The sequence below is a fragment of the Ranitomeya imitator genome, chromosome 4 (assembly GCF_032444005.1).
Source record: "Ranitomeya imitator isolate aRanImi1 chromosome 4, aRanImi1.pri, whole genome shotgun sequence".
NCBI lineage: Eukaryota > Metazoa > Chordata > Amphibia > Anura > Dendrobatidae > Ranitomeya > Ranitomeya imitator.
In genome coordinates, this window is record NC_091285.1 from 30,534,622 (window position 1) to 30,552,449 (window position 17,828).

At 43.9% G+C, this 17,828-nt stretch overlaps 1 protein-coding gene across 2 annotated transcripts; it reads right to left on the reverse strand.

Moving 5' to 3' along the window:
- Positions 1-1,681: 1,681 nt before the first annotated feature.
- TMEM263 (transmembrane protein 263) lies at positions 1,682-17,136 on the reverse strand. Of its 2 annotated transcripts, XM_069763459.1 has the most exons (4): positions 17,015-17,122; positions 6,589-6,657; positions 4,806-4,891; positions 1,682-2,967 (listed from the first exon to the last, which is right to left on the reverse strand). In XM_069763459.1, the coding sequence occupies exons 3-4, from the start codon at positions 4,819-4,821 to the stop codon at positions 2,687-2,689; spliced, it is 297 nt and encodes a 98-aa protein (XP_069619560.1). In that variant the 5' UTR covers positions 4,822-4,891; positions 6,589-6,657; positions 17,015-17,122; the 3' UTR covers positions 1,682-2,686. The 2 variants fall into 2 exon arrangements, with proteins under 2 accessions (XP_069619560.1, XP_069619559.1); XM_069763458.1 differs by lacking the exon at positions 4,806-4,891 and having other exon boundaries at positions 17,015-17,136.
- Positions 17,137-17,828: the final 692 nt, after the last annotated feature.

The window sequence follows — 17,828 nt, forward strand, 5'->3', positions numbered from 1 at the left end:
TTTTACTGTTTATTAAAATGTTCAGCCGTTCTTGAGATATTAACACTTGTTTACAAATGGTTGCCTAGGAGACCGACCACCGCTGCTGCTGTCGTCCAGCTTTTAGACACTGGCTGAAGCTAGCTGGGATTAGGAGGTAACCGAGCACTCCAGAGATCCCAGACCACTTTGAAACAGCACTTACAATCTTAAAAGAGCTTGAAAACAATTTTTGTGTTCTGATGTCCAGCAGTGGTGGTCGGTCTCCAAGGCAACAAACTGAACCAAAAGAAAAAAAAAAGTTTTATATTTCATGAACGACTTAAAATTTTAATAAACAGTAAATGGCAAAAGTGCTTGTATTTAGAAGCACTATCCAACTATAGCACTTGTGAAGTTTGGAGAAAATCCTCTTGAATTCACATGAACCTAGGTGAGAGCCATCAAATTCTACTGCTCGGGAATCTGCCGATCTAATCTTTGCTTGGGACAACTTTAAGGATTTTTTTTCCCTAAATGAATGGATTTTTGGAGGAAAAAAAAAAAAAAAAAATTGCAGTTGGGTTTCATTAAAAATTGTCCAGGCTTCCTGTTTTCCAGCACATTTCTATCTTCAGAATAAACAGCGGCTTGTAACTCTTTCTTCCCCCCCCCCCCCCCCCCGAGCTGCTTATTTTAAGAACACATCAAAGTTTGGCTCAATTTTGATATGGTCATAAAATCATCACAGAGGAGTTCAGAAAAAAAAAAAAAAAAAAGTTACTGAAAAGATCTGCCCAAGGCTGAAAAAGGAAAAAAAGCTGAAGAAGGACTTCAGGGAATGTGTGACGGAAGGCAGATCCCCCTGCACAAGATCCTTCTCACTACTGTAGCCCACTTGCAACACTTTTGCATTAAATCCATCTCATATAGTAGGTTTTGCACTGCAGATAACATTTTATCATCTAATCAGTCAATGGAATAAAATGTTAAGTGTTGGGGGTATGTAAACACTCGTTAATTAATGAAGTCCTGTGATTACAGCAGCCTCAGCACAAATTCAAGAAACAGGAGAACTGTTTTGTATAATACAAGCACATTCAATAAACAGGAGTACTGTTTTGTTTTGTATGATATAAGCAAACGATCTTCAGGAAAACAGTGCAAAGCTTTTTAAAGATTTAATTCAAAGAAGCACCTTCATAAATGAAAAAAAAAAAAATCATCATGGACGTGATACATGGAAGGCTCCAGTCCAGTTCCTGGGTAAATTGAGTACCAGAAGTTAAGAGGGGGAATCCAGCATACGCAAAATTTGATACTGGGTATACGCGTTTCCAGCCAGAGCGCTTACTCTTCAGACTAAGACGTGAAACGCGTAGACCTATATATATTTTCATGCATCTACCCTGATGTTATATATACCCCAATTTTAAGCACTTTCCAATAAATGTGAAGTTTTATTATACCCGATTTCCGAGGACGCCAAATTCCCTCTACCTTCTCTCTCCCCATATTTGCGTAGGCTATGAAAAATTAAGATTGCCGGAGACTGAGGCTGCTGTCAAAGCTCTTTAAAATAGCAGAATATATTGACTACTATAGGCAGTAGAAAATTAATAGCTCAGTCTGGGCTTTGGTGCTGCCCCCTAGGTAGAAAATATTGTGGGGGGAAAAAAAAAAAAAACACCACAGCCTTAAATTTTAGGAACTACTACATAAATATATTTAGGCACAAATTTTATTTTTAAATTTTCTCACCATAATTCACAGTTTGGTGGGCAACTAATGACAGAAAGATAAGATACACAAGGGCGAGGATTTTAGAAAGAGAAATTCTTACATTTCGGATCTTTTCTTTCCAGAGACAAAGCAAAACAGTTATAGTCTATATAGAAAAAGAAGCTTCCTACGATGTATAAAAAAAAATATGTAAACTACCACTTTTTTGGATTTCCGCTTCAGGGAGGGAAAAAAAAAAAAAGCACAAAAAAAAAAAAACCCACGATGAATAAAAAGGAGTGTGAACAGTGTGCAAAAGACCGAAGCGACAGTGGTGAGAGTTAAAACCCGGAGCTTTATATAAGAGGCCCTACAAGATGAGCGAGGGTGGTAGCAGGATCCGTAATTATGTTGTGTACCTGAGGGCGATCTATAAGGCACTGAAGAGGAATGTGAGGGGGAAAAAAAAAAAAAAAAAAAAAAAAAAAAAAACTACCCTTCCTTACATGAAAAATTAAACGAATTGTCTACCCTCAAACTAATGTCACATACAGAACTACCAAGCACAAAAAAAAACAAAAAAAAAAGAAAATGGCTGAAATTTTTGGACATAAAAAGATGTGAAACATTGCATTGATATATAAAAAAAAAAAAAAGTGTGGATTTTCCGATGAGTACCACCTGCAAGATAAAATACATATTATAGCAGTACCTAGCTGTAAATCTATGTAATGAAAATATACAAAAAAAAAAAAAAAAAAAAAGAAAAATGGAAACACATGATTAAAAATGTAACGTTTGCAGTTCCAATGAACCCTTCATAGTCCGTCGTGTTCACCGTGCCGCAATCCCATCCGTGTGCTCGGTGGGCCGCACCGGCACTACTCAAACAAGTGTCTCGTGGTGTGCTCTTCGCTTGCCCATTCTACAGTTACCAAGTCACTGCTGGGTCAGTCCTCATAGAAAAAGGGGGAAAAAAAAAAAAAAATTCGATGTGATTATTGGATCAGTCAGATTTGTCCTTCTTCTTGCCGGAGACTTTACTGGAGACGGCGGAGCCGACGGCGGCGACGCTCCCGGTGACTGCCGACACTCCGCCCTTTACAATGCCGACCCCTATACTAGGCACCGATGTGACTGCTGTCTTTGTCACTTCATAGCTTTTGCCTCCGATCCAGGCGACTCCACCTATGGTCGCACCAACGGCACCTTTGGTTATGCTGAAGATGCCCCCCGTTACACGGGAGAACATGCCGGGCTGAGCTTGAGGGTGGTCTTTAACAGTTTCTGGAAAGAGAAGAAAGAAAAAAAATGATGAGTGTCTTATTGCAGCCAAGCTTAAATATGGGAGAGTGTTGTGAGCATGAATGGAGATTTCAACAGGAAGTGGGAGAAGGTGAGCTGTGCCATCTATTGTCAATGTTGGATCTTGTGTCATCTACTGTATATAGAGGTGTAATCACTTATTGTACAGGAGGAGGTGGTGAGCTGTGATATATATATATATATATATATATATATATATATATATATATATATATATATATATATATATATATATATATATATATATATATATATACACACACATATACACATCACGGTTAGTGAAAGGAGGGGCTGTCCACACCCCTGATTTTCTTTTTAAAAGGCCCGGATTGATGAAAAATAAAAAATTATGTATACTCACTCAAGGCTAATCAGATTCAGGGGAAAAAAAAAATTACTTTTTTTTGCTTGTGATGAAGCCTTCAGTTCGGCGAAACGTCAATGCGATGTCCAATGGAAGGTGGTTTGTGGGTAGATATTTGAAGGTATGAAGATCCCAAAAATGCGTTTCAATGGGAGCTGTATAAATCCAAATGCAACGACTGCATGGAAGAAATCAGGACAGAATTTTGGATGCAACAACAGTGTTAATAAATAGTTTAAAAAAACAAAAAAAAACGGAAGGTCGTTGTAAAAACGAAAACTAAGGGAAAGTTAAGGAGGGATGCACATCAGGCTCCTGCACCTTTCCGGTACTCCGGATTCCCGCTGTGACAATATCACATTCTGCAGATTGATTAACACTTCTCATTAGAAGAAGTGGAAGACAAACTCCTGGCATCAAAGCCATTTGTCTGGACGGAGCGCGCCGGCTGCGGTGGCAGTCTTCCTCGCCTCGAGCTCTTCACATAAACTTTCATCTCCAGTTCAATCAGCGGCATCTCAGAACCTGCCTTCCGTGGGCACAAAAAAGTAGGTCTGCATCTGTCACGTCATCAACACCGACGGCACACTCCGCTGAGCTGCGAAACGGGGCAGGTAGTGTCAGGTGCGGCAGCTCCGCCATTACATCTGTCAGAAGGGGTTTCATCATGGAGCGCTGCAGCGCGCCTACACAGCTCTGCTGTACGACACTGTCACGCTGTGCTTTATCCATTCTAGTGATAGAAAAATCAGACTTAAGACAAAAAAAAAAATCTACTTGAAAGGACCGAAAGCTAATGGCAAGTCCACTGCCAGGGCCGACCTCCTGAATAGAGGTCATGCTATTTAACGAGAACCCATCACTAGGGCAAAAGTTGCCAGTTTTTAGCCTTCCTTCTGCCCTGAATTTTTAGGCTTTTTTTTTTTTTTTTTTAACTCTAAATACACCCTATGGTCCCAGAGATATGAGCCTTTATATTTAATGCTAATTTCTATGGTCTTCACAAGGGGGCGGAGGTCTCAGGATCCTCAGGGGTGGTATACACTCCAAATTACTATTCCCTCCAAATTACTTCTCAAAAATGGCTTAAAAATTTGTCACCAGACTTTACAACAAAAACGGCATCAATTATTAACATAGATTAGTCCTGATGAGGCCGATATACAAGCATATTGCAATGCTTGTACATTCCTTTATGACAGTTTCTCTCAATCTCCGCCCATCTAACTGACTGGCAGCTCCTCAGTGTCCCTCCTCCCTGCCGAGATCTCACACTACTCGGTATAACCCGCGCATGTCAGTCTGTCTGGGAAGACAGCGACAGAACATTTACACTTGTGAGCCTTTGAATTCTATAGCTGGATTCCTAAACGGATCAGCGATCGTACAGTCATTCTGACACGGATTTTCAAAGTAAGCACACCAGTCTCACCGGGTCTCAGATCCATTTAATAACTTATGCAGTTTGTACTGTGAAATCTGGTGACAGGTCCACTTTAATACACCGTCAGTCATATTCTAAAAAAAAAAAAAAAAAAGTAAAGCTAGGGTAGTGGCGGCAAGATTATTTTAGGGAAGGAAAAACAAAATTTTACAAAATACTGCACTTGGGTAACCTGAAAGTTAGTTTCTAAGGGCCCCGCGATGCTGAGACTTGTACAGTAAGTTACGGTGCCCAAAAATAGCTCCGTCACCAGGATTGCCATCACGCCTGATATTGTATCTGTACGAACCCCAGACGCCGGAACAATCTGACTCTTATGTAAACAGGTTATTTCCATATTCCAGACATGCAACACTAGGTCAAGTATCCAAGTCATAAGACCGCCACGTGGTGCACAGGAGCTCTTCAAAACAGGTGACGCATAAATGATGGAAGTCAATTTAACCCCTGCAAGAAACATGGTGGGAGGCAGAAGGCCAAAAGCACAGGAACTGTCCACATGCCTGTACCCGCCTTGAGGACACAGTACATTGATCCCGAGACGTCTGTGCGGACGAGGCCAGGGGGAGAAAACACCGTCTCTTTACAAAGTATGACCGCGTCTAGTGTTTGCCCAGTCTCACCCTGTGCGTCCATGGGAAATAAAAATTTATCAACGTTCCCAAAAACGTCACCTGTGTTGATAAATCTGAAAAAAAAAGATTGCCGATCTATGGCCACCGGGCCAGACCCCTGCAAACCATCTCCTCCTACCTTTCTGCAGCCCAGGAGTATGGCGACAACAACGAGGCACCAGGTACTCATCAAAAGAGGAGATCTGCTAATCTTTTCATATAAAGCTCTCATTCAGGAGACCGCGGGGGCCGTCACTAACACTGACCACTCCCCCTGCTCTGTGTTCTGAAAGCTCCACCCACGAGGAGGCAAAGTATCGCATTATAATACTCACAGCTCTTCAAAGAGTCATGCCTCCTACATGATCATCACCCCATGTGGCTCTTCCTGCCCTCTACATAGTGCTAATTCTTCCACGCTTAGGGCCCCCCATACACATGAAATAAAAATGGGCAAGTGGTCCTAAACACATGATTTTTTTTTTTTTTTGGCCAATCATTAACTTTTTTTTTTCTTCTTGTTTACAGCTCGTTGCTTAGGAGACCGACCACCGCTGACCTGAAGCAGACCAGGATTAATAAGCAACAGTGGCCTCCAGTGATCCTGGCCAGCTTCAAAAAACAGCGCTTACAAGCTCAACAGAAAAGAGCCTTTGAGCCCTGCACATGTTCTGCTGTCTAGCAGAGGTGGTCGGTTTCTAAGACAACAAGCGGTTAATAAAAAAAAAATAAAAAAAAAAGAAAATCTCAAAAACAGCTGAAAATATTCATAAGCAGCAAATTGCAAGCACTATCCAACTGTACCCTCTTACGAAGAGGAGAATAACCCTATTAAAGGGGCGGTCTCATTTGTAGAAAAAAAAAAAAAAAAAAGCCCACGTGTTTCATCACCTGACCTAACGTCATCACAACAGCCATAACATGGAAGCTGTGACGGCGCCTACGTTACGGGAGTCGGAACAGATTGTCATGGGTGGGAATAAGACGTCCTCTTTAGTGCACCTTTTCTCCACGTAGCGGAACGGTGGTCTTTTTGGGATCTCACAGTAAAGCCCCCCCCATTCTAGTACTGCACCATATACTATAAAGTACAAAGCGTCAGAAACATCTAAAAGCCTTGATAAGAAAAGTCTTAAAATAAAGAAACGCGTCATCACCCTCTGGCGTCTCATCCCGGAGATACGCGGGGACGTCGTCTTCTGCCTTATCCGTGTGGTTCATCGTGTCTGGAAAACAGAAGAAGAGGATGATAATTATGGCCGAGGAGGAGGAGGAACGAGCAGAATCTCTCGGCGACATTATGCAAGATGTGACTAGATTGCCGTTTGCAGCGCGGCGACTTTCCCCTCCCCAGAGATGCTCAGCGAGCGCAGCGGATGCCATGTACAAGCTGACGATGGATCGTCCTCATCCGTCGCCCCCAGCTTTCCTAAAGCCCTGAATGACCACTCGCTGAGCTCGAGACATCTCTGCTCCAGTGCCGAGGACGGCACCCACCTTTCCCGGAAGCAGCCGTAGTATACAGCGTACGCTCTTCTCATACATACCATCCTGCCGTTCCCGCTACGCACTAGTCACAACCCGTTAGGTCTACGCAGCCTTTATTAAAGAGCCAGTACCGGCATTGTGGCCCAGGGGAATCATGGGAAATGTCGTTCGAAAAGCATCACAACGTGTGGCTCTCGGCCGGGGTTATATATGGAATGCTGGAACTTTTAGTTCTACAGGTAGTAAAACACTAACAGATAAAGACTTTATAATTACTTCTCCCTGTCATTACAGTGAATATTGGATGTGACCCAGCTTTCCTACAGTCCTGAATGGAAAATGGGCACAGGGAACATAACTAAACAGCTTTGGAGCCTGAGAATGCTACTTAAATTCCCCCATGGTGGCCATTGCTGCCACAACAGAAGCCACCCTACTTTCCCAGAGTCTTGAAAGGCCGACCTGTTCAGTAATCTGCCTATGGAGGAGCAGTGGACGGAGCAATGTTTGCCCAGACCCTATATAAGTAGATTTGCCATCCAGGCATAAAGGAAAATCTCTACAGCAAATTATCACCCAGCTTTCCTACAGCCCAGAATAGCAACTATATACAGTATTGCATCTATATTAGGGGCAGAAGGTGTAACAAGGCAGCCCATGATCCCAAAACACAACATAACAGGGTCATGGACATCTAGACAATCACTAACTGCTGTGGTCATATTGGCATCACCCAGCTTTTCTAGTGTCCTGAATGGCATAGATGTACAATAGCCTTACCACAGAGGAGGTGAGAATATATAACAAGTATACTTGTCAATCAGGAGTATGGGAAAGCTGAACTTGGCAAAAAGTTATATTAGTTGTCACCAAGCTTTTCCAGAGTCCTGAATGGATAATTGCTATAGTAGAGTGTGTATGGAGGAGCAGATCACTCTGCAGATCCCAGATGAACAAACAGGAAGATTTGCCACTCGGAAGAGGAGCGCTGCTTTTGTAGTTTTATCGGTAGTCATCCAACTTTGCTATGGTCCTGAATGGCTGACCTGTACTATAGAGCAGCAACAATATAACTAAGCAGATTTGCCATTCTGGTGTCTGGGAAAGCTGGGGTAAACTCCCCAGCGGTGGCCATGTACTAGTAACATAGTAACATAGTAACATAGTTAGTAAGGCCGAAAAAAGACATTTGTCCATCCAGTTCAGCCTATATTCCATCATAATAAATCCCCAGATCTACGTCCTTCTACAGAACCTAATTGTATGATACAATATTGTTCTGCTCCAGGAAGACATCCAGGCCTCTCTTGAACCCCTCGACTGAGTTCGCCATCACCACCTCCTCAGGCAAGCAATTCCAGATTCTCACTGCCCTAACAGTAAAGAATCCTCTTCTATGTTGGTGGAAAAACCTTCTCTCCTCCAGACGCAAAGAATGCCCCCTTGTGCCCGTCACCTTCCTTGGTATAAACAGATCCTCAGCGAGATATTTGTATTGTCCCCTTATATACTTATACATGGTTATTAGATCGCCCCTCAGTCGTCTTTTTTCTAGACTAAATAATCCTAATTTCGCTAATCTATCTGGGTATTGTAGTTCTCCCATCCCCTTTATTAATTTTGTTGCCCTCCTTTGTACTCTCTCTAGTTCCATTATATCCTTCCTGAGCACCGGTGCCCAAAACTGGACACAGTACTCCATGTGCGGTCTAACTAGGGATTTGTACAGAGGCAGTATAATGCTCTCATCATGTGTATCCAGACCTCTTTTAATGCACCCCATGATCCTGTTTGCCTTGGCAGCTGCTGCCTGGCACTGGCTGCTCCAGGTAAGTTTATCATTAACTAGGATCCCCAAGTCCTTCTCCCTGTCAGATTTACCCAGTGGTTTCCCGTTCAGTGTGTAATGGTGATATTGATTCCCTCTTCCCATGTGTATAACCTTACATTTATCATTGTTAAACCTCATCTGCCACCTTTCAGCCCAAGTTTCCAACTTATCCAGATCCATCTGTAGCAGAATACTATCTTCTCTTGTATTAACTGCTTTACATAGTTTTGTATCATCTGCAAATATCGATATTTTACTGTGTAAACCTTCTACCAGATCATTAATGAATATGTTGAAGAGAACAGGTCCCAATACTGACCCCTGCGGTACCCCACTGGTCACAGCGACCCAGTTAGAGACTATACCATTTATAACCACCCTCTGCTTTCTATCACTAAGCCAGTTACTAACCCATTTACACACAATTTCCCCCAGACCAAGCATTCTCATTTTGTGTACCAACCTCTTGTGCGGCACGGTATCAAACGCTTTGGAAAAATCGAGATATACCACGTCCAATGACTCACCGTGGTCCAGTCTATAGCTTACCTCTTCATAAAAACTGATTAGATTGGTTTGACAGGAGCGATTTCTCATAAACCCATGCTGATATGGAGTTAAACAGTTATTCTCATTGAGATAATCCAGAATAACATCCCTCAGAAACCCTTCAGATATTTTACCAACAATAGAGGTTAGACTTACTGGCCTATAATTTCCAGGTTCACTTTTAGAGCCCTTTTTGAATATTGGCACCACATTTGCTATGCGCCAGTCCTGCGGAACAGACCCCGTCGCTATAGAGTCCCTAAAAATAAGAAATAATGGTTTATCTATTACATTACTTAGTTCTCTTAGTACTCGTGGGTGTATGCCATCCGGACCCGGAGATTTATCTATTTTAATCTTATTTAGCCGGTTTCGCACCTCTTCTTGGGTTAGATTGGTGACCCTTAATATAGGGTTTTCATTGTTTCTTGGGATTTCACCTAGCATTTCATTTTCCACCGTGAATACCGTGGAGAAGAAGGTGTTTAATATGTTAGCTTTTTCCTCGTCATCTACAACCATTCTTTCCTCACTATTTTTTAAGGGGCCTACATTTTCAGTTTTTATTCTTTTACTATTGATATAGTTGAAGAACAGTTTGGGATTAGTTTTACTCTCCTTAGCAATGTGCTTCTCTGTTTCCTTTTTGGCAGCTTTAATTAGTTTTTTAGATAAAGTATTTTTCTCCCTATAGTTTTTTAGAGCTTCAATGGTGCCATCCTGCTTTAGTAGTGCAAATGCTTTCTTTTTACTGTTAATTGCCTGTCTTACTTCTTTGTTTAGCCACATTGGGTTTTTCCTATTTCTAGTCCTTTTATTCCCACAAGGTATAAACCGCTTACACTGCCTATTTAGGATGTTCTTAAACATTTCCCATTTATTATCTGTATTCTCATTTCTGAGGATATTGTCCCAGTCTACCAGATTAAGGGCATCTCTAAGCTGTTCAAACTTTGCCTTCCTAAAGTTCAATGTTTTTGTGACTCCCTGACAAGTCCCCCTAGTGAAAGACAGGTGAAACTGCACAATATTGTGGTCGCTATTTCCTAAATGCCCAACCACCTGCAGATTTGTTATTCTGTCAGGTCTATTAGATAGTATTAGGTCTAAAAGTGCTGCTCCTCTGGTTGGATTCTGCACCAATTGTGAAAGATAATTTTTCTTGGTTATTAGCAGAAACCTGTTGCCTTTATGGGTTTCACAGGTTTCTGTTTCCCAGTTAATATCCGGGTAGTTAAAGTCCCCCATAACCAGGACCTCATTATGGGTTGCAGCTTCATCTATCTGCTTTAGAAGTAGACTTTCCATGCTTTCTGTTATATTTGGGGGTTTGTAACAGACCCCAATGAGAATTTTGTTACCATTTTTCCCTCCATGAATTTCAACCCATATGGACTCGACATCCTCATTCCCTTCGCTAATATCCTCCCTTAACGTGGACTTTAGACAAGACTTTACATAGAGACAAACCCCTCCTCCTCTCCGATTTTTACGATCCTTTCTAAACAGACTGTAACCCTGTAAGTTAACTGCCCAGTCATAGCTTTCATCTAACCATGTCTCGGTTATTCCCACTATGTCAAAGTTGCCTGTAGATATTTCTGCTTCTAGTTCTTCCATCTTGTTTGTCAGGCTTCTGGCGTTTGCGAGCATGCAGTTTAGAGGATTTTGTTTTGTTCCAATCTCCTCACTGTGGATTGTTTTAGAAATGTTCTTACCTCCCTTCTGAGTATGTTTTCCTGGGTCGTCTTTGTTCGAGTCTAATGTTTTTCTTCCCGTCCCCTCTTCTTCTAGTTTAACGCCCTCCTGATGAGTGTAGCGAGTCTTCTGGCGAATGTGTGTTTCCCAGGTTTGTTGAGGTGTAGTCCGTCTCTGGCGAGGAGTCCATCATACCAGTAATTCACACCGTGGTCCAGGAATCCAAATCCTTGTTGTCTGCACCATCGTCTTAGCCAGTTGTTTGCATCAAGGATCCTGTTCCATCTCCTGGTGCCATGCCCGTCTACTGGAAGGATAGAAGAAAAAACTACCTGTGCATCCAGTTCCTTTACTTTCTTCCCCAACTCTTCAAAGTCCTTGCAGATTGTCGGTAGGTCCTTCCTTGCCGTGTCATTGGTGCCAACATGTATCAGAAGAAATGGGTGGACGTCCTTGGAGCTGAAGAGCTTTGGTATCCTATCGGTCACATCCTTGATCATCGCACCTGGAAGGCAGCATACTTCTCTTGCAGTTATGTCCGGTCTGCAGATGGCTGCTTCGGTGCCTCTCAGTAGTGAGTCTCCCACCACCACCACTCTTCGTTGCTTCTTGGCTGTACTTTTTGCTGTCACTTGTTGCTGTGTGCCCTTTTCTTTTTTGCTTGCTGGTATTGCTTCATTCTTAGGTGTGCCATCTTCATCCTCTACAAAGATTTGATATCGGTTCTTCAGTTGTGTGGTTGGTGATTTCTCCATGGTCTTCTTGCTTCTTTTGGTCACATGCTTCCACTCATCTGCTTTTGGAGGTTCTCTGACACTTTTTGCACCTTCTGTGACCAGTAGAGATGCTTCTGTTCTGTCTAGAAAGTCTTCATTCTCTTTGATGAGTTTCAAAGTTGCTATTCTTTCTTCCAGACCCCGCACCTTTTCTTCTAAAAGGGCCACTAGTCTACACTTCTGACAGGTGAAATTGGATTCTTCTTCTGGTCGATCTGTGAACATGTAGCACATGCTGCAGCTCACCATGTAGGTTGTCACATCTGCCATGTTGCTCCTAGATCCTGCTGACTTGCTGTGTGTTTTCCTTCTTATGTAATCTACTCAGCCAAGCTCTCTTGCAATAATGTCCTACAGGCAAAAATTACGGCGCGCGGTTTGGTGATGCTTTCGAAGCAGCTGGTCCCGGCTGTACCCAACGATCTTCTAGCTTAGGGAGACTTCGCTTCTCCCAGAAGGCACCTGGAATATGCAAATTAGCCTCCTGAAGCTTGAATCCCTGGTTTGGTGATGCTTTCGAAGCAGCTGGTCCCGGCTTCATCCTTCCCGGTAGTCATCCTTCTTTCCTACAATGCAGCAAGTCTCCTTGATCCCGTGTAACTCCATATCCAAGTAGTTTGGGAAAGCTGGGTGAACACCTCTGTGATAGCAATATTAGAAGTGACCATCCTGTAGGTGAATTTGTCATTCAGGAATCTAGGAAAGGACACCCCTGGAGTGGCCATATTCATAAAGGAGGAGTAGGAGTACCGTAGTTAACTTTCTCCTGTTCCAAGACTCCCATCATAGGAAAGTAGATATATTGGTTGTAACTCAGCTGTCCGAGGGTCCAGAATGGCTGCTCTATATAATATACATCTATAGATTGGCTTTAAATCTGCCATCGGAGGAGTCTGTCTGGGAAAGCCACGACCCTTGCAGCAGCCATATTGGCTGTCACCCTACTTTCCTAAATGGCAGAGAAGGACAGTAGAACATCCATGGCGCACCAGAGGATGCACAGGACTCTCCTGATCTGATATATTAGGTAGTTTTGTCATTAAAGAATTTGGGAGAGGTGATGACAACCCTATACGGTGACCACATTGGCCATGACCCTGCTTTCCTAAAGTCCTGAACGTCAGACTTGTATAGCGGCATGTCAACACAGTAGAGCATCTATGGAGGAGCAAAGGATACAGCAACTACTAATCCCATAAAATAACTAAAGGCAGATTTTACATTCAGGAACTTGGGAAAGCTGGGTAATCATCCCCCATAGTGGCCATACTTGATTCCACCCTTCTTCCAAAGCTGCAAGTCTGAACGCTAGGAAAGAACAGTGGATGCAACAATGTATTCCCAGAACCCGTATGACAGCATTACTAGGTAGATCCACCACTCAGGAGTATGGGAAAGTATAACAGCCCTGCACTAAGAGGACATCCAGCTTTCTTAAAGTCCTGAAAGGTAGAGTATAGTAGTGTGGTTATGGGGGGACGCAGAGATGCAAAGAATGATCCCATCCCATCAGGTAGATATATCTTTCAGGAGTGTAGGAAAGCTTATAAATACCGCTAGTGGAGGCCATGTTAGTGGTCACCCATCTTTCCCATAGTCCTGAACAGTAGAGTATAGTACTGTGGCTGTAAGGGATGGAGTAGTAATAACATAGGCATAATCAGGAGTCTGGGAAAGATTGGTGAACCCCCTCGTAGCAACCATATTGATGGTCACCCAGCTTTCCCACAGTCCTGAACAGCAGTGCGGCTATAAGGGAGGCAGTACTGATACCATGGGTATAATCAGGAGCCTGGGAAATATTGGTGAACCCCCTTATAGTGGCCATATTGGTGATCATCTAGCTTTCCCAGTCCTGAACAGCAGTGCGGCTATAGAGGATGGTATCAATACTGCATAGGTATAATCAGGAGCCTGGGAAAGATTGGTCAACCCTGCTGTAGTAGCCATATTGGTGGTCACCCGGCATTCCCACAGTCCTGAACAGCAGTGCAGCCATAAGGGATGCAGTATTGATACCATAATTGTAATCAGGAGTCTGGGAAAGATTATTGAACCCCGTTGTAGCAGCCATATTGGTTATCACCCAGCTTTCCCACAGTCCTGAACAGCTGTGCGGCTATAAGGGACGCAGTATTGATACCATAGGTATAATCAGGAGCCTGGGAAAGATTGGTGAACCCCCTTGTAGCAGCCATCTTGGTGGTCACCCAGCTTTCCCAGGAGAACATGGGCAAGTACAGATGCCCAGCTCTACACCTCCTGCATCGTGGCCATCCACACACCACATCCTGCTCCATATAGCCACACGTCACAAGCGCTGGCACTGTACTCATGATATGATGATCATATTTTTTTTTAAAGCCACAGAACAAAAGGCCGTGCAGGATGGAGGACAGCGCGGCTTCTCTACCCTCCCGTGACGTGGCAGAGGCTTAGACCTGATCCCTGGCAGCGCGGCCACGCAGCACCACGTCCATGTCATCCCGGGGGGACGCCGAACAATTCACCTCTATGTACCGACACCGCCTGCAGGAAGAGGCTCCACCCTGCGCCACAAACCGCCTATTATCCCCCTTCTCCAAGTATTCAGGTGCTGCAGGTTTAACCCTGTCGTCACCTTCTCAACAATTTGCAAAACATACGCTTCTATCCGAGCCCGCCCCTTTAAATCTGTTCTAATCATAGGAGGGTCCCAGCTGCTAAACAGAGAGAACGAGAGGGCCAGGTGATGACTGCTGCCATAGCCCTAGGCCAAAACACGCGTGATGTCTGGGTCCTGGAGCTAGAATTTGGAGGATGGCCTGAAACGCGTCGGGAAAAAGATCAATGCACTAGAGTAAGCATTCCATTAAAGGGGTATGGAAATGATCACTTATCCACTATTATTGCTAGGGTCCCGCACACCGACTGCCAGACCGACGCCAGCAGGAGCTGAAAGCCCCCCGCATCAACAATCAGCGGCACCATTCAACCCCTCCTGGAGTCAAGCTTGCGACAAAGGGTACCTGCACCGATACACAGAAATACCCCTTTAAATATTATCATAGGCTTAGCTACCCAGGGACATTAGTCTTGCAACTAGAAAAGGAGTACAATTATTTAAAGGGATTGTCCAACAGTAGAATATTTATGTTTTTTTTTTTTATACATCGAATGATTTAAAAAAAAAAAATAAAAAAAATAAAGATATGGTTATTTTCCAACACCACCCCACAGATCCGACGCTCTGGAGGTCTGCCCCACTTGGAAGCAGCGATGGCTATCTCCGTGGAGGCATTGAAAGGCGAATAGGCCTCCGCTTATCTTTAATCAATCTACACCGAGAAAAAAAAAAAAAACTAAAAAACTTACCATCGGACCCTATTAAGAGTTTGATTTGCAAGCAAGCCACCTGTAACTTAGGATTTGCACACACACACACAAAAAAAAGAAACTTTCATTTTCCAAAAAAAAAAAATGTAAATTTGTAGCTATAAAAAACAAAACAAAAAAAAGTTGGCATTTAGTCAACCATCCACTGGAGTGAGGGAAGGAGGGGCCGCAGGTTTATTTTGCAGGCCAGCATGGAAGGGGTTAAGTGTATACGTCACACACACCATTATGTGAGGAGGAGCCGTGTACATACAGCACACACGTGTGTACAAATCACATGGCAGCACTGCACAAGGTAATGCGCTGATCTGCAACCTGTGGCTGCTGCGCACAGCATGCTGGGAGTTGTAGGTTTGCAACGGCTGAAGAGGCCACAGATTGGAGAATGTAATATAATATCAGATCCTATTTGGGGGTCACATCCTCCTTAGCTCAATTATAGTAGTCAAAATCGCCACTAAGGAACATACATTGCCCATAAAATAACACATCAAAACCAAGTTCTCTGCAGGACCCAGCGGCATCAGAGTTCTGCTGAAGCGGACTTAAGCCCACTCACATTTGAATAATGTTGGCAAGACCTTTGCAAGTCAGTGAGCTCAGCCGACAGTTTAATGTGTATCTGGGCCTCCTGACTCTGCTCCGACAGAAGAAGTAAGGATCCGGCATGTCCAAGCGCCCCTTGGACATGGTTTAGGTCAAAATAATAGCTGAAGTTCAACTGAAAAGGACTCAGATCCTCATGGATAACAAGACTTCCTGGGGTTCAACTGAAATGGACCCAGATCCCCGTAGCTAACCAGGCCTCTTGGGGTTCAGCTGAAATGGACCCAGATCCCCATAGCTAACCAGGCCTCTTGGGGTTCAGCTGAAATGGACCCAGATCCCCATAGCTAACCAGGCCTCCTTGGGTTCACCAGAAGTGGACCTAGATCCCCTATAGACAACCAGACCGTTTAGGGTTCAACTGAGGGGGATTCAGACCCCCATAGTAAATCATACTTGTGCTCAACTGATAAGGACTCAGATGCCCTGAGCTAACCAGACCTCCTGGGGTTCTACTAAAGAGGACCCAGATCTTCATATCTAACCAGAGATCCTGAGGTTCACCAGAAGAGGACCTTGAGCCCTATAGCCAACCAGACCTCCTGGGGTACAGTGGAAACAAACTCCAGTCACTGAAGATAAGACCACTTAGGGTTCAATTGAAGCGGACCCAGATTCCCATAGCTAATCAAACCTCCTGGGGTTCAACTGAAACGGACCCCGATAGCTAACCAGACCTCCTAAAGTTCAACTGAAGCGGACTCCGATCCCCACAGATTATCCTGCAGGACACCATTATGGACAATAAAGCACGGCGCCCCCTTTACACCCCAATGTGTCCCATCGCCAGCACACAGGCTCCTAATACGAGCGCAAACGATCGTCTGCCTCCAACGGTGCAGACAATCCACGTCATGTGACCTGCAGTCCTCCAATCACAATCCCTCTGGGAGAGACATAGCGCAGATCTCATCGGCCATAGACACCTGGTGGATACAACCATCCCGAGGCCCAAGATGGCTACCGCAGCACCGTTTAGCTAATAATTCGCCAACTGGGCAGTGCAAATGGTCAACAAATGCAAATACATTAATATTTTATGGTGATTTTTTTTGCCTAAAAAGGTGCAAAAAAAATCCAAACAACCATAATAGGAGGATAACACCTATCCTCTATGGGGACTACTAGCCCTAATAAGCCCCAATATAGTCCCCCTGAGTGCACAAGCTTATTTACCCCCCCGGGGACATGTAGGCTGTCGCACTGCTCCGTCCCACGTCACATAACCCGCGCACACAGCTCGGTGTGACCGCCACTCACCGGTAGACATCACGTATCACCTCCCGGTATGGCGTCTCCCTCCGCCGCCGCTGCTCGATACCTCTCGGCGCCCTCTTACTTCACTCTGGCCGCTGCAGACGTGGCGCCTGACGCATCCTTCCGCTCAGCCAATAGGAAGGCTCGGAGGCGTCAACCAATCGCCTTCGAGCTCCTGCTATTTAGTGACGTGGAACTGCCCAGATGTTCCAGAAAAACAGTTATGTGTGTGGTGGAGGGGCGGCAGCTGCGGAGCGGCCCCTCAGGGCAGAGTGTGCTGTGCCAGTGGGCATGTAGGAGGCAATACATGTACAAAAGTGATTAAAAAAACTAACATGGCAGCTCCACAGTCCCACAGGTGCCAGCTGTGCCCTCATTTCCACACAAAATCCTGATTATTAACCCCTTCCTGGCCAATTTGCCTTTCTTCCGTCTCCATAATGTATAGGACAAGGTCTTGAGGCACTTTTGAACGACCCCCCCGTTAATTTTTTTATTGTATAATGTCCTCGATAATAGAGAATAAAAAATTCCAAAGTAAAATGGTGAAAAAAAAAACATGATTCCACTATTGTTTTTTCGAGTTCTGTTTTTTTTACAGCGGAAAATTGACCCGACGATACAATTCAGTACGATTACGGCGATACCAAACTTGCATATTTATTTATTTTTTATTTTAGCGGTGAAAAAAAAATTGAGAAGTTTGTTAAAAAAAAAAAATGGAAACAAAAAAATTCCTGTTTTGTGCCAGCATTTTCCGTGAACTGGAACGTTTTTACTTTTCCATCTGTGAGGTAGTTTATTTTTTTAATTTGCG

What these genes read in the sequence shown, in the direction of transcription:
- TMEM263 (XM_069763458.1), bottom strand. An exon ending in CCGGGATGAGACGCCAGAGG is followed by an intron (nt 2,968 to 6,588) that starts GTGATGACGCGT and finishes TTCTCTTTCCAG; the next exon opens with AAACTGTTAAAGACCACCCT.